The sequence below is a fragment of the Panulirus ornatus genome, chromosome 46 (genome assembly GCF_036320965.1).
Source record: "Panulirus ornatus isolate Po-2019 chromosome 46, ASM3632096v1, whole genome shotgun sequence".
Lineage (NCBI taxonomy): Eukaryota > Metazoa > Arthropoda > Malacostraca > Decapoda > Palinuridae > Panulirus > Panulirus ornatus.
Genome location: NC_092269.1, coordinates 10,409,902 through 10,428,156, shown reverse-complemented (window position 1 = coordinate 10,428,156; position 18,255 = coordinate 10,409,902). Strand labels below are relative to the sequence as shown.

General features: G+C 47.6%; 1 protein-coding gene across 3 annotated transcripts in view; it reads right to left on the bottom strand.

Annotated features, from left to right (window-relative positions):
• LOC139763131 (glucose dehydrogenase [FAD, quinone]-like) overlaps positions 1 to 18,255 on the bottom strand; it is a 64,243-nt gene that overhangs the window by 31,667 nt on the left and 14,321 nt on the right. For 2 of the 3 annotated variants that reach the window (XM_071688826.1, XM_071688824.1), the window contains exons 2-3: positions 6,197 to 7,008; positions 1,768 to 1,976 (exon numbers count right to left, since the gene is read on the bottom strand). In XM_071688826.1, coding sequence (XP_071544927.1) covers positions 1,768 to 1,976; positions 6,197 to 6,362 — 375 coding nt within the window. In that variant the 5' untranslated portion in view covers positions 6,363 to 7,008. Of the gene's footprint in view, positions 1 to 1,767; positions 1,977 to 6,196; positions 7,009 to 12,708; positions 13,189 to 18,255 lie in introns of those variants that run through there. The other variant, XM_071688825.1, reaches the window with a different exon arrangement.

Below are 18,255 nucleotides of genomic sequence, written 5' to 3'. Positions count from 1 at the left end.
TGGTCCACTTACCATGCTGCCCCAGGTACCATGCTGTTTCACTTATCATGCGGCCCCAGGTACCATGCTGGTCCACTTACCATGCTGCCCCAGGTACCATGCTGGTCCACTTACCATGCTGCCCCAGGTACCATGCTGTTTCACTTATCATGCTGCTCCAGGTACCATGCTGGTCCACTTACCATGCTGCCCCAGGTACCATGCTGTTTCACTTATCATGCGGCCCCAGGTACCATGCCGGTCCACTTACCATGCTGCCCCAGGTACCATGCTGGTCCACTTACCATGCTGCCCCAGGTACCATGCTGGTCCACTTACCATGCTGCCCCAGGTACCATGCTGGTCCACTTACCATGCTGCCCCAGGTACCATACTGGCCCACTTACCATGCTGCCCCAGGTACCATGCTGGTCCACTTACCATGCTGCCCCAGGTACCATGCTGGTCCACTTACCTTGCTGCCCCAGGTACCATGCTGGTACACTTATCATGCTGCCCCAGGTATCATGCTGGTCCACTTACCATGCTGCCCCAGGTACCATGCTGGTCCACTTACCATGCAGCCCCATGTACCATACTGGTCCACTTACCATGCTGCCCCAGGTACCATGCTGGTCCACTTATGCTGCCCCAGGTATCATGCTAGTCCACTTACCATGCTGCCCCAGGTACCATGCTGGTCCACTTACCATGCTGCCCCATGTACCATACTGGTCCACTTACCATGCTGCCCCTGGTACCATGCTGGTCCACTTACCATGCTGCCCCAGGTACCATGCTGTTTCACTTATCATGCTGCCCCAGGTACCATGCTGGTCCACTTACCATGCTGCCCCAGGTACCATGCTGTTTCACTTATCATGCTGCCCCAGGTACCATGCTGTTTCACTTATCATGCTTCCCCAGGTACCATGCTGGTCCACTTACCATGCTGCCCCAGGTACCATGCTGTTTCACTTATCATGCTGCCCAGGTACCATGCTGGTCCACTTACCATGCTGCCCCAGGTACCATGCTGTTTCACTTATCATGCTGCCCCAGGTACCATGCTGGTCCACTTACCATGCTGCCCCAGGTACCATGCTGTTTCACTTATCATGCTGCCCCAGGTACCATGCTGGTCCACTTACCATGCGGCCCCAGGTACCATTCTGGTCCACTTACCATGCTGCCCCAGGTACCATGCTGGTCCACTTACCATACTGCCCCAGGTACCATGCTGGTCCACTTACCATGCTGCCCCAGGTACCATGCTGGTCCACTTACCATGCTGCCCCAGGTACCATGCTGGTCCACTTACCATGCTGCCCCAGGTACCATGCTGCCCCAGGTACCATACTGGTCCACTTACCATGCTGCCCCAGGTACCATGCTGGTCTAGCTACCATGCTGCCCCAGGTACCATGCGGCCTCAGGTACTATACTGGCCTAGGAGCCATGCTTCCCCAGGTACCATATTGGCCTAGAAACCCTGCTAGGCCAGGTACCATGCTGGTCTAGGTACCATACTGGGTCAGGTACCATGCTGACATAGGTACCTAATGGGCAAGGTACCATACTGGTCTAGGTCCCCTGCTGGGCTAGGTAACATGCTGGGCAAGGTACCATACTGGATCAGGTACCATACTTAATCCCGGTACCCTGCTTGCCAGGTACCATGCTGGTACCAAGATTAAGAAGTCCAGTATTTATAAACATTCGCTTGTGATTCTTAGGTTAAGTTCATGGCCCGACCCGCCGAGCTGTGGTTGGCGGATCACCCCTTACTCTGTTGTCGAAGTTGGCGAGACCGTGTCGCTGCGGCACAGTCCTGTAGCCCCAGTCGGCGTCGTTGCCAGGCAGGAAGGCGAAGGGTAAGAGGCCTGGGATGTAGGACTCCGGGGGCGGGGGTCCTCCAGCCTCCAGCAGGAGGACGCGCCAGCCAGCTACCTCACTCAGCCTGGCCGCCACAACGCTGCCAGCCGACCCGGCGCCCACTGTAAACACAGCCACGTACACTTACTACTTGCTCTGGCTCTTGTGATCTACGATACATTATACAATATTGATTCTATTTCTTTGCTACGTAATTTTGGAAACCAATGTTTTTCCTAGAACTATAAACTTTTTTTTTTCTAATTATTCGTATGACAGTTATCTTGAAAATGAAAGATATTGCGTATTTTCACATCTTTATCCAATCAGAACATGCAAGATGATGGATCATAAGTCAAATTCACACACTTAAGGTTACAAAATATAAGAAAGAAATCACGTATGTCATGACGGAATGATAACTAGAAATTAGTCTATGATGACAAATATAACTGAAACTGGTTGCCCAATTTGGTTCCTCATTGACCTGAACACCGAAGCGATGTAGTGTTGTGTGTATACTAGTCTGTAATATATATATATATATATATATATATATATATATATATATATATATATATATATATATATATTTATTTATTTTGCTTTGTCGCTGTCTCCCGCGTTTGCGAGGTAGCGCAAGGAAACAGACGAGAGAAATGGCCCAACCCACCCCCATACACAATGTATATACATACACGTCCACACACGCAAATATACATACCTGTACATCTCAATGTACACATATATACACACACACAGACACATACATATATACACATGCACACAATTCACACTGTCTGCCTTTATTCATTTACATCGCCACCTCGCCACACATGGAATACCATCCCCCTCCCCCCTCATGTGTGCGAGGTAGCACTAGGAAAAGACAACAAATTCCCCATTCGTTCACACTCAGTCTCTGGCTGTCATGCAATAATGCCCGAAACCACAGCTCGCTTTCCACATCCAGGCCCCACACAGCTTTCCATGGTTTACCCCAGACGCTTCACATGCCCTAATTCAATCCACTGACAGCACGTCAACCCCGGTATACCACATCGATCCAATTCACTCTATTCCTTGCCCGCCTTTCACCCTCCTCCATGTTCAGGCCCCGATCACTCAAAATCTTTTTCACTCCATCTTTCCACCTCCAATTTGGTCTCCCACTTCTCCTCGTTCCCTCCACCTCCGACACATATATCCTCTTGGTCAATCTTTCCTTACTCATTCTCTCCATGTGCCCAAACCATTTCAAAACACCCTCTTCTGCTCTCTCAACCACGCTCTTTTTATTTCCAAACATCTCTCTTACCCTTACATTACTTACTCGATCAAACCACCTCACACCACACATTGTCCTCAGACATCTCATTTCCAGCACATCCACCCTCCTGCGCACAACTCTATCCATAGCCCACGCCTCGCAACCATACAACATTGTTGGAACCACTATTCCTTCAAACATACCCATTTTTGCTTTACGAGATAATGTTCTCGACTTCCACACATTCTTCAAGGCTCCCAGGATTTTCGCCCCCTCCCCCACCCTATGATTCACTTCCGCTTCCATGGTTCCATCCGCTGCCAGATCCACTCCCAGATATCTAAAACACTTTACTTCCTCCAGTTTTTCTCCATTCAAACTTACCTCCCAATTGACTTGACCCTCAACCCTACTGTACCTAATAACCGTGTTCTTATTCACATTTACTCTTAACTTTCTTCTTTCACACACTTTACCAAACTCAGTCACCAGCTTCTGCAGTTTCTCACATGAATCAGCCACCAGCATTGTATCATCAGCGAACAACAACTGACTCACTTCCCAAGCTCTCTCATCCACAACAGACTTCATACTTGCCCCTCTTTCCAAAACTCTTGCATTTACCTCCCTAACAACCACATCCATAAACAAATTAAACAACCATGGAGACATCACACACCCCTGCCGCAAACCTACATTCACTGAGAACCAATCACTTTCCTCTCTTCCTACACGTACACATGCCTTACATCCTCGATAAAAACTTTTCACTGCTTCTAACAACTTGCCTCCCACACCATATATTCTTAATACCTTCCACAGAGCATCTCTATCAACTCTGTCATATGCCTTCTCCAGATCCATAAATGCTACATACAAATCCATTTGCTTTTCTAAGTATTTCTCTCACACACACACACACACACACACACACACACACACACACATATATATATATATATATATATATATATATATATATATATATATATATATATATATATATATATATATATATATATATATATATATTTCTTTTTCTTTTAAACTAATCGCCATTTCCCGCGTTAGCGAGGTAGCGTTAGGAACAGAGGACTGGGCCTTTTTTGGAATATCCTCACCTGGCCCCCCTCTGTTCCTTCTTTTGGAAAAAAAAAACGAGAGGGGAGGATTTCCAGCCCCCCCCCCCCCCCCCCGCTCCCTCCCCTTTTAGTCGCCTTCTACGACACGCAGTGAATACGTGGGAAGTATTCTTAATCCCCTATCCCCAGGGATAATATATATATATATATATATATATATATATATATATATATATATATATATATATATATATATATATATATATATATATATATATATATATATATATATATATATATATATTTCATTTTCTTTCATACTAGTCGCCATTTCCCGCGTTAGCGAGGTAGCGTTAAGTACAGAGGACTGGGCCTTTGAGGAAATATCCTCACCTGGCCCCCTTCTCTGTTCCTCCTTTTAATATATATATATATATATATATATATATATATATATATATATATATATATATATATATATATATATATATATATATATATGATAATCCTAAGCCAGGTACCCGTTTTATCAACCAACCCTCAGAGGAGAATGAACAGATAGGCTGACTGTGGACCTTCCTCGGCCACCAGGATTGGAGCGTATTCGCTCGACCCCGGGAAGCACCGTGAACGCCAGTGAAACCCTTGATGTCTTTACCTTCATGAGTGTGTCTGCCGTGAAGTGTGTTAGGAGGCCTTATGTTTTACTGATGGCAAGGAATACCTTCGACTCGGCAATAACTGTTGTACTGACCACATGGTGACCAGCTGATGTCTGCTGTGGGGGATGCCCCTGACTGGCGACGTGTTGTGTGTGTGTATCACAACTGTCACAACTGTCGGAACGGTCAGGCGATCACCGTCGTAATCCCTGCTTCTGTTGTCTATTAACCCGTGCCAGCGCCTCGTCCGGTTCTCTGTACGTTGTTTGGTGACGCTGGAGACATAAGCTCAGGAGCCACTGACCATGACGCATGCCTGGGACGCCCGGGGTCAAGGCCACATTGGTTAGTATTCTGGTCGTGGCAGTCAGTCCACAGTTCACCCAGCTGTTTATCCTCATTTATCGGCCTGGTCGCTGAAATGGCTACCTGGTTTAAACTGGGACACACACACACACACACACACACACACACACACACACACACACACACACACACACACACACACACACACACTCCCGCGTGAGTTACTCATTTATCGAACAGCCCCGAGAGGAGGATGAACATTTGGGTTGGGTGTAGGCCAACTGCCATGCCCAGGATTCGAACCCACGCGGGTCTGACCCCAGGCTACCCCGTGGTGACCTATGGTCAGTAACGCTAACTACCACAAGACAGAGGTAATGAGTTCTGCATATTGCTGTCCTGCAGGTCAGTGACCCTTGCCTCCTTTGCCACCTGCTGACGCTGAGGAAGGAAGGGCGAGGCTGCTGCGGGAGGTTGGCTGAGTCGTGAGCGATCCACTTGTAAACAACCCGTCCACCTCTCAGCACAGTGCTCTAGGACTTCCTCTCCTGAACCATCCCCAGCAGGCGCGTGTGAATGGGGCACCATTCTCGGTCAGGACTCGTATGATTTACTTCTGAAATCATTCGACGTGGTCTGGGTGCAGAGGTATGATATGTGGACGAAAACGACGGACGGTTTGAAATGCAAAGTGGTCGTAACTGTGTTACAAAATGGTGAGGGGTACAGGTGGGTACCTCACCCTGGGGTACAGTGGGTAGGTAGACATACAGGTGGGGTACCTTACCCTGGGGTACAGTGGGTAGGGAGAGAGGTACAGGTGGGTACCTCACCCTGGGGTACAGTGAGTAGGGAGAGAGGTACAGGTAGGCACCTCATCCTGGGGTACAGTGGGTAGGGAGAGAGGTACAGGTAGGCACCTCATCCTGGGGTACAGTGGGTAGGGAAAGAGATACAGGTGGTTACCTCACCCTGGGGTACAGTGAGGGAGGAACGTGGTATACACAGGTGGTGCTGCTTACCTATGATGAAGTCGTAGTGGTGGTGAGGGTGGAGGGTTGGGTGGTAGAGAGTCCGGCCGGTGTCTGGCACCAGGGTCACCAGCAGCACCCGCAGCCCAGGTAAGACCAGACCCACACTCAGCAGGCTCACCAACACCTCCACCACCTGGCTCATGTGGGCCATCATGCTCACCTGTCAGGCCGCCTGGGTCTGGGCGCTGGGATGGTGGGGGCTGGTGGGGGTTGGGTGTTGCGGTTAGTGGGGGCTGGGTGCTGCAGTTGGCGAGGACTGGTTGCTGTGGTTGGTGGGGGCTGGGTGCTGCAGGATCTGGGTAAGGGCAGGATCTGGGTGCTGAGGGCTGGGTGCTGTGGTTGTTAGGTTATGAATGTTGCAGTCGGTAATTGCTGGGTGCTGGGATTGTTTGGGGCTGGGTGCTGGGGTTGGTGAGGGCTAGGTGCTGCCGTTAGTAGGGGCTGGGTGTTGCGGTTGGTGGGGTCTAAATGCTGCTGTTGGTAAGGGCTGGTTGCTGCGGTTGATGGGGGCTGGATGCTGCGGTTGGTGAGGGCAGGGTCTGGGTGCTGAGGGCTGGGTGCTGCGGTTGGTGGGGCTGGATGCTGCGGTTGGTGGGGCCTTGGTCTGGGTGCTAAGGGCTGGGTGCTGCGGTTGGTGGGGCTGGATGCTGCGGTTGGTGGGGCCTTGGTCTGGGTGCTGAGGGCTGGGTGCTGCGGTTGGTGGGGCTGGATGCTGCGGTTGGTGGGGGCTTGGTGCTACGTTGGTGAGGGCTGGGTGCTGGAGAGGGCTGGTGCTAGCCGCTGGGTGACTCGGGTGTAACCTGGAGGTGTGGTATACATCTTGTGGTTATTATACATGAGGAAGACAACAGTGTTATATATCATGAATTACAACCGCTTCACCTGACCATACCTGATGATAATTACAACATACAACATGAATCCACAAAAATAATTACATCTAAGATTATAATCTACAACCAACACTTTACATTTGGACACAAAACTCATTCATTGATAATGACAAAGTTGCCATGGTCAGCTGGTAAGCCATACGTCAAAAAAAAAAAAAAATATCAGGTTACGAATTGCCATATAATGATCATGTCAACGTTTGGGGTCAGTACAATGCTATTCCCTTTTGCTTGATCCTGATCACAGCTTAAGGTGTTAGTCTGGCGAAATACTATCTCAGTGAAGCCCATCTTCACCCCAAAAGTTAATGAGAGGATTACTTGTGGTAATCTCTGTATCACCTTAACGGATTTACAGTCAAGGGTGGAGAGAGGGTGTGTGTGTGTGTGTGTGTGTGTGTGTGTGTGTTGGGTCTGATCACTAGGATGCGTCTGACGTCACAATCTTGGCCACGTAGGGAACCCATTCTGTGGACGACCCCTCGAGTGTTCCCTGCCACTATTGTCTGTTTCAGAGGCAGGTGGTTGAGGGCAAGGTCGGAGATGGTGAGTCCTCGACCCTTGCCTCGGTATCACATGTAGGATTGTCTCCAGGTGAAAGCCATGTTGCTTGTAAGAACTTTAAGGCATTGGATTAGGTTCTTGTGGTGGTAGACGCATGGGGCGCCTCACGGGGGAAGGGAGGGTCAGGGTCGACTACCTCCTCCTTTCATGGCTGAATAATTATGACGATTTATATATTCTTTCGTAGTCACTCTAACCCATTCAGTCCCTCTGAAGGAGACATCAATGTGTAGTAATCACCAATCAATTGCGTCAGAGATTTACCTACGTGGCCGAGGGAACGACAGCGTCAGTAGAACCAATCTTCCTGAGCCACAGACGTAGGTTTACAATAAAGTAATTTTCCCAGACTTCGAAAGGATATTTAGTGCCATCGAGCGATACGCTCTTGATTATTGCTATCACCTGTGTGTGTGTGTGTGTGTGTGTGTGTGTGTGTGTGTGTGTGTGTGTGTGGTGTCGTCAAATGTCATCACTTCACATCTGTTCCGAAATGGTCACCGATTTTAAAATCGACTTACCTCCGTCTAGCAGCTGTATTCAACTCCATGAGACCTTGACTGATATAATTTAACTTTCAAATAACACAGAAAGGATTAAGTTCTACTGAGGCACAATGTGGTATTATCTACCTCTCCAGTTTCGAGATTTTCTTCATTATGTTGGCGAGTTCTTAATTTTACCTACACCCACACCTCCTCAGGTCAGGCCTAGTGACCTCATCATGGGTCAGTGGTCGTTAAGCCCTGCAAACACTTCCCCTCAGACGGATTCTGGATACGTGTCTGGTTAGCCCAGAAGTGGCACAGACTATCCCCATGATGAATGCGTCATGTCTTTCGTGAGATGAAGTGGCTGACCCTCAGCATCGGTCGGCGGAGAGGGATGTTGACAGCCGTATCTGGGACACCTTCGGGTACTCATAGGGGAGGTAGATCACGGTGCCTCCTGTGTAGGCTACGGAGGCCCGCTGGTGACGGGAGGAGGGACGCCCTTCCACCACACCACTGGTGGTCGTCGTCTGAGGGACGCTGATGACGGGAGGAGAGACGCCCTTTCACCACGCCACAAGAGGTCGTCGTCTGAGGGACGCTGGTGACGGGTGGAGGGACGCCCTTTCACCACACCACTGGTGGTCGTCGTCTGAGGGACGCTGATGACGGGAGGAGAGACGCCCTTTCACCACGCCACAAGAGGTCGTCGTCTGAGGGACGCTGGTGACGGGTGGAGGGACGCCCTTTCACCACACCACTGGTGGTCGTCGTCTGAGGGACGCTGGTGACGGGTGGAGGGACGCCCTTTCACCACACCACAGGTGGTCGTCGTCTGAGGGACGCTGGTGACGGGTGGAGGGACGCCCTTTCACCACACCACTGGTGGTCGTCGTCTGAGGGACGCTGGTGACGGGAGGAGGGACGCCCTTTCACCACACCACTGGTGGTCGTCGTCTGAGGGACGCTGATGACGGGAGGAGGGACGCCCTTTCACCGCACCACAAGAGGTCGTCGTCTGAGAGACGCTGGTGACGGGAGGAGGGACGCCCTTTCACCACACCACAGGTGGTCGTCGTCTGAGGGACGCCAGTGAAGGGAGAAAGGACGATTGCGAATACAAATGAGCCATCAGGTTGCTTCATGATGCAGTATAACACGCACTACTCATAGAAAGTTAAGTGCTGATGATCACGGAGGATCTCAGTTATAAAGAGATAGATTGAGGGAATTAAGACTCTCATATTCAGACAGAGTCAAGGAGGCATAACTTAGAATGTCTCTTGGATTTTTTTTTTTATATACCAACATGTAAATCAACACTTTAAGATGAAAGGATTTGATACGTCATCATTGGTATTTCTTATCTTCACACATAATCGCGTGGATATTGAGAATATCGTATAGGATACGCACATATTCGTGTGGATATTGAGAATATCGTATACGATACGCCAGTTGGAACTTGTGATTATGTGATGCTTCAGTTTGTCTCTGTGGTAAAGATAGATGTTACAAGAGCAAAAATCGAAATAGATTTAAAGAGGAAATATACTCATAGAAATCTCGCGAAACTTAACACATTTCTCCGATCACATAGACTGGAAAATGGAGTTCAGTAGCCAGGGCTGTGTGATAAGAGTTTCCGTGAGATTTACAGTGATGGAGTAGGGACGTGGGTACATACATCTGGCCTCTAATATGGAGGGATGTTTACAGAAGCGGTAAGAGTAATTCAACAAAAGATGTCAAAAAGCGAAGGAGCTTCGAGATGTGCTGTGGCGAATAGATTGCAGCTTATCAGCATTTGTAAGGTGTAAGACTGCAAGGAACGAGTGTAGCAGGATGAGAAAGCATGACCAGAGAAACACCGAGGGGAATATTGTGTTTCAGGCAGGAGATAATACAAGACTTTTCCATCAAGTCATCAGGAGTCAGTCATCTGCGAAAGAGCAGCTCATCATCAGGCTCAAGGATTCAAAGGGAAGCGTTGTTGTACAAGATGGCGTAAAGACGAATGACACACTTTTTAAAGAGTAGTCTGACTGTGGGAGACACCATAGCCCCATCATCACCGGGACGGAATTGGGATGAGATCTTTGAAAGCATTGAAATATCTAGAAAAAGTATTGACACAATAGGAAAAAAAAGTATTAACTGAATACTTAAGCTCATGTCGTGATGAAAATGCACCAGTGTGTTGAGGATATGTGCAGTTACACGTGATAAACCACTTGAAGTACTGTTTATAAGATGCGGCTGGGGAAGCCAGAGTGCCATGGGAGGGGAAAAGGACAGACGTCATACCTCTCAACATGAGAGGACAACGGGAAGAGGCGCTGAACTACAGACCGGTCTCACTGGCCAATGTGGTCGACATGGTACGAAAAAGTCATCAGAAAGTAAGTGGACGACTTCAGACAGCGGAGTAATGACAACACGGTTTCAGGGGCAGACCATGTCCCACAAACTTATCAGTTTTTTCTGAGAAACTGAGCTCTGTCTAGGACCAAATGGAAGGCTGAGTGAATTGCTTGTATCAGGACTGCTACAAAGCGTTTGACACCGTTCCACACGGAAGGCTGATTAAGAAGCTGGATCACCAAGGAAGAATAAGTGCAAGACTTCATTGATGGATAGAAGGTTATCTTGGTGGAAGGGAACAAAGGATACGTCAGAGAAGCTTTCTCAGAATGGATAGAGGTCACCAGTGGAGTGCGCTAGGGTTCGATTCTAAAGCAGTTGCCTCTCTTGATTTATTTGAATTACTTGCCTGAAGGTATGGACGCGTAACTGAAAATGTTTAATGTTTCCAGATGACAAAAAAGATCACAAGCGAAGTGAATCGCTCGGAGGATTGCATTAATTTACAAGGGAACCTAAACAGAATCTTGTGTTGGTCTGATGATTGGCTGATCAAACTCAACCCGAGTGAATGTAACAGTATTGGAGATGGGACATAACGAAAGGTCTCAATGTTAATGCCATCAGAGTGGAAAGAAGCTGCAGGAATTTGTGTCTGGGAAAGACTTGGGAAACGATATTGTCCCTAACTGTCGCCTGCGTCCCACATTAGAGGAATAGTTAAGGAGACATACTGTCTGCTGGCAAATATTTAGAACTACATTTCAGTGTGTGGATAAAGCTAAACTTAGGCTTCTGGTTATTTCCCTCATGACTTCAAAACTCGAATATGCTTTTGAGGTTTGGTCGACGCCCCTTACGAAGCACAAACAGCTAATTGAGAACTGTTATAGAAGGGTAATAGAGATGGTACTGGGTTTGAGAGCTGTCTTACGGGGAAAGGCTTAGAGGCCTTATATTGGCCCACCATGGAAGAGAGAAGAGTGGGGAGGTGACCTGATCACAATCTTTTAAGATTTTAAACCAGATAGATGACGTAGACAGTGAACAGTTCATCGAGAGATGTAGGGTTAGAACAACCGGAGAACATAACATGAACTTAAGCGAAAAATATATTGTAAAACAAGATGGATAGAAATACTTTATAGTATAAGGGTGGTTGATGAATGGTATGAAGTGAATGAGAACATGATAAATGTGGATAACATGCAGAGGTTTAAGAAGCTGTATGACAGTAGAGAATGTTTAAGAGATAGGGGCCCCACGGGTGTAGAACTCCCTCCCCGTCCAGTATGAATAGGTAATTACACACACACACACACACACACAAGAAAGAGAAAGTGGAGGTGTGTGTGTGTGTGTGTGTGTGTGTGTGTGTGTGTGTGTGTGTGTGTGTGTGTGTGTGTACGTGCATGCGTGCGTGTGAATGTAATTAATACACCGATCGCGGCAAAAACGGAAGACACATGTCTGCATACTGATGCTTTCTCACCCTTACCGCAGCCGTACTATAGTGCTTCTTGACACCCTAAAAGATGTCGGTACTACCCTTGAGCACGACGGTACGACCCTTGAGCACGACGGTACGACCCTTCAACACGACGGTACGACCCCTGACCACGACGGTTCGACCCTTCAGCACGATGGTACGACCATTCAACGAGTCGATGCCACTCTTTAGCTGTTGGCACGACCCTTCGGAGCCATTGTGCTCAAGGGTCGTACCGTGGTGCTCAAGGGCCGTACCGTCGTGTTTAAGGGTCGTTCCGTCGTGTTCAAGGGCAGTCCCATCGTACTCAGGGGTCGTACCGTCTTGCTCGATCCTGGTTGTTGGAAGTTTATATGTTCTATGAAGGTGCGCGTTCGTATGCACTTTGTTCGTATATATATATATATATATATATATATATATATATATATATATATATATATATATATATATATATATATATATATATATATATATTGGAAGAGATCACAGTTGAGCTTAGGATCAACCAAATTCCTTTCTTACCACAAAGAAATGAAACACGTTAAGTCCCCAAGTGCACTTTTGTGTAATAATCACATCATCAGGGGAGACACAAGAGAGAAATATAACAGTCAGTTGATATACAACGAAGAGACGTAGCTAGGACGCCATCTGCGTAGACATTCAATATATGCGTAAGGTAGTAAGTATACTCACGTCACACGGCAGTTTAGGGCCGTCACACGGCAGTTTAGGGCCGTCACACGACAGTTTAGGGTGGACACTGTTGCTCATCAAAGGATGCACGTGTGAGGGTGTAACTCAGTGCAAGCTGGTCTTATCGCTGGTCTTATCGCACTGCGTTGACCAAGGCAAGCCGCCCGCCGCCCCGCTCTCTCTCGGTACGACCGCACATCACTGATCCCTGATACTGAGGAGACCCTCTGGTAACGAGCGTAGCTGAGATGTTCTGCACGTGTTCTGAGCACAGAGTCGACTCGTGGTCAGAGGGGGATCGAACGCGACACCGTAGCCTGTGAGCGGGCAAGGCGTAACGGTCAGACTCAGTGGGCGGAGCGGAGCGACTCCCGCTGGTGCGCGTCGTGGCCCGGACTGCGTCGCTGACGACACCGTGGGTGACGCCCGGTGCGTCCAGGAGCAATTCCAGGGTCCGGCATCGGCAGGAGGTCGTGTCAGGAAGAGTGAGAGGGTGGAGGTCATCCAGCAACCATCATGCACACATGGACACATCCAGCAACCATCATGCTCACATGGACACATCCAGCAACCATCATGCACACATGGACACATCCAGCAACCATCAGGCACACATGGACACATCCAGCAACCATCATGCACACATGGACACATCCAGCAACCATCAGGCACACATGGACACATCCAGCAACCATCATGCACACATGGACACATCCAGCAACCATCATGCACACATGGACACATCCAGCAACCATCATGCACACATGGACACATCCAGCAACCATCAGGCTCACATGGACACATCCAGCAACCATCATGCACACATGGACACATCCAGCAACCATCATGCACACATGGACACATCCAGCAACCATCATGCACACATGGACACATCCAGCAACCATCAGGCACACATGGACACATCCAGCAACCATCAGGCACACATGGACACATCCAGCAACCATCAGGCTCACATGGACACATCCAGCAACCATCAGGCACACATGGACACATCCAGCAACCATCATGCACACATGGACACATCCAGCAACCATCAGGCTCACATGGACACATCCAGCAACCATCAGGCTCACATGAACACATCCAGCAACCATCAGGCACACATGGACACATCCAGCAACCATCAGGCTCACATGGACACATCCAGCAACCATCATGCACACATGAACACATCCAGCAACCATCATGCACACATGAACACATCCAGCAACCATCAGGCACACATGGACACATCCAGCAACCATCATGCACACATGAACACATCCAGCAACCATCAGGCACACATGGACACATCCAGCAACCATCATGCACACATGAACACATCCAGCAACCATCATGCACACATGAACACATCCAGCAACCATCATGCACACATGGACACATCCAGCAACCATCATGCACACATGGACACATCCAGCAACCATCAGGCACACATGGACACATCCAGCAACCATCATGCACACATGGACACATCCAGCAACCATCATGCACACATGGACACATCCAGCAACCATCAGGCACACATAGACACATCCTCTAGGCTATGTCCCACTGGCCGAGCCTCCCGGGATACGCTCCCAGACTCACTATCCCACCATTATTGGAGTGGCGTCATTTACTCATCTTTAAATCATTATCACTTTCAGTCAAGATGTTCGTTTTCCAAGATGGCTCTCATTTAGCTTTTAGACACACACACACACACACACACACACACACACACACACACACACACACACACACACACACACACACACACACACACGGACAAACAAAAGCATTCATAAACAAAACGCACAGAAGCACAGACAAATACGCACACACACACACACACACACACACACACACACACACACACACACACACACACACACACCATCATGTATAACACACGTCTTCCTTTCTGTTTGTAAATCTGACGGGTAAAAATCGGGCCACTTGTGTGTCTGTTTCCACACCTAGGTCCAGTTTTCTCTCAGTTCACGAACCCTGGTTACCTCGTAACCCAGAGCGGCCTCAGTACTCCAACAAGCCAAGCCACATCATGGTCTCCGCCGTTAGCCATATAGCAGGATCAGGTCACGTCTTGAGAACTCATCAACAAACCAGGTTACGTAAGCTGGCTCAGCTAGTGCCAAATGTAACAGTGTGATACATTCACTCGTGTTAAGCGTTCATCTGAAGGTAACAGGTGATACCAGCTTTACATAGAAGAGAGGCTAAATCACACACTTCGTGGTCAGATGTTAACAGACATGAGAAATCTGTTTTCCGAAAAAAAACAACAACGAGAAGTTAAGAAGAAAATGGGTTGTGCAGAAAGTTCGAAAGAAAACGACTAGAATGATTGATGACGTTCCACGTCATATATATATATATATATATATATATATATATATATATATATATATATATATATATATATATAAATATATATATAACATACAAACTTCCAACAGCCAGGATCGAACCCGGGACCCCTGTGCCACAGGCGGGAATGCTACCGCTAGGCTATGGGCCTGGCTAATAGGAAATAACTATTCGAATACTATGTACTCGAATACCCTTCGTCTCACATTGGTGAGCAACGGGGTCTACACCGGTTATTTCCCATCAGGCGCACCTAGCCAGCAGATAGCTTTTTACCGAACCTAACTGTACAACGCCTAGCGGTAGCATTCCCGCCTGTGGCACAGGGGTTCCGGGTTCGATCCTGGCTGTTGGAAGTTTGTATGTTCTATGAAGGTGCGCGTTCATATGCACTCTCTTCGTATATATATATATATATATATATATATATATATATATATATATATATATATATATATATATATATATATATATATACATATATTTATTTATTTTATTTTTTTGCTTTGTCGCTGTCTCCCGCGCCTGCGAGGTAGCGCAAGGAAACAGACGAAAGAAATGGCCCAAACATACACACCCACACATCCCAACGTACACACATATATACACACACAGACACACATATACACACATGCACATAATTCACACTGTCTGCCCCTACTCACCCCCATCGCCACCCCGCCACACACGGAATAACATCCCCCTCCCCCCTCATGTGCGCGAGGCAGCGCCAGGAAAAGACAACAAAGGCCCCATTCGCTCACACTCAGTCTCCAACTGTCATGCAATAATGCCCGAAACCACAGCTCCCTTTCCACATCCAGGCCTCACACAACATTCCATGGTTTACCCCAGACGCTTCACATGCCCTGATTCAATCCATTGACAGCACGTCAACCCCGGTATACCACATCGATCCAATTCACTCTATTCCTTGCCCGCCTTTCACCCTCCTGCATGTTCAGGCCCCGATCACTCAAAATCTTTTTCACTCAATCTTTCCACCTCCAATTTGGTCTCCCACTTCTCGTTCCCTCCACCTCCGACACATATATCCTCTTGGTCAATCTTTCCTCTCTCATTCTCTCCATGTGCCAAAACTATTTCAAAACACCCCCTTCTGCTCTCTCAACCACGCTCTTTTTATTTCCACACATCTCTCTTACCCTTACATTTTTACTCGATCAAACCACCTCACACCACATATTGTCCTCAAACATCTCATTTCCAGCACATCCACCCTCCTGCGCACAACTCTATCCATAGCCCACGCCTCACAACCATACAACATTGTTGGAACCACTATTCCTTCTAACATAGCCTTCTTTGCTTTCGGAGATAATGTTCTCGACTTCCACACATTCTTCAAGGCTCCCAGGATTTTCGCCCCCTCCCCCACCCTATGATTTACTTCCGCTTCCATGGTTCCATCCGCTGCCAGATCTACTCCCAGATATCTAAAACACTTTACTTCCTCCAGTTTTTCTCCAAACTTACCTCCCAGTTGACTTGACCCTCAACCCTACTGTACCTAATACCCTTGCTCTTATTCACATTTACTCTTAACTTTCTTCTTTCACACACTTTACCAAACTCAGTCACCAGCTTCTGCAGTTTCTCACATGAATCAGCCACCAGCGCTGTATCATCAGCGAACAACAACTGACTCACTTCCCAAGCTCTCTCATCCCCAACAGACTGCATACTTGCCCCTCTTTCCAAAACTCTTGCATTCACCTCCCTAACAACCCCATCCATAACCAAATTAAACAACCATGGAGACATCACACACCCCTGCCGCAAACCTACATTCACTGAGAACCAATCACGTTCCTCTCTTCCTACACGTACACATGCCTTACATCCTCGATAAAAACTTTTCACTGCTTCTAACAACTTGCCTCCCACACCATATACTCTTAGTACCTTCCAAAGAGCATCTCTATCATCTCTATCATATGCCTTCTCCAGATCCATAAATGCTACATACAAATCCATTTGCTTTTCTAAGTATTTCTCTCATACATTCTTCAAAGCAAACACCTGATCCACACATCCTCTACCACTTCTGAAACCACACTGCTCTTCCCCAATCTGATGCTCTGTACATGCCTTCACCCTCTCAGTCAATACCCTCTCATATAATTTACCAGGAATACTCAACAAACTTATACCTCTGTAATTTGAACACTCACTCTTATCCCCTTTGCATTTGTACAATGGCACTATGCAAGCATTCCGCCAATCCTCAGGCACCTCACCATGAATCATACATACATTAAATAACCTTACCAACCAGTCAACAATACAGTCACCCCCTTTTTTTTGATAAATTCCACTGCAATACCATCCAAACCTGCTGCCTTGCCGGCTTTCATCTTCCACAAAGCTTTTACTACCTCTTCTCTGTTTACCAAATCATTTTCCCTAACCCTCTCACTTTGCACACCACCTCGACCAAAACACCCAATATCTGCCACTCTATCATCAAACACATTCAACAAACCTTCAAAATACTCACTCCACCTCCTTCTCACATCACCACTACTTGTTATCACCTCCCCATTAGCCCCCTTCACTGAAGTTCCCATTTGTACCCTTGTCTTACGCACTTTATTTACCTCCTTCCAAAACATCTTTTTATTCTCCCTAAAATTTTATGATACTCTCTCACCCCAACTCTCATTTGCCCTCTTTTTCACCTCTTGCACCTTTCTCTTGACCTCCTGTCTCTTTCTTTTATACATCTCCCACTCATTTGCATTATTTCCCTGCAAAAATCGTCCAAATGCCTCTCTCTTCTCTTTCACTAATAATCTTACTTCTTCATCCCACCACTCACTACCCTTTCTAATCAACCCACCTCCCACTCTTCTCATGCCACAAGCATCTTTTGCGCAAGCCATCACTGCTTCCCTAAATACATCCCATTCCTCCCCCACCCCCTTTACCTCCTTATATATATATATATATATATATATCCTGAGCCAGGTACCCATTTTATCGACCAATCCGTAGGGGTGGATGAACAGCTGGATCGACTGTGGACCGACTGCCGCGACCAGGATTCGAACCTATGCGCTCTATCTCGGGCGGCCCGCGAATGCATCACGGTCCTGAACGCTAACCGGTACACCACGGGATATATAGATCATT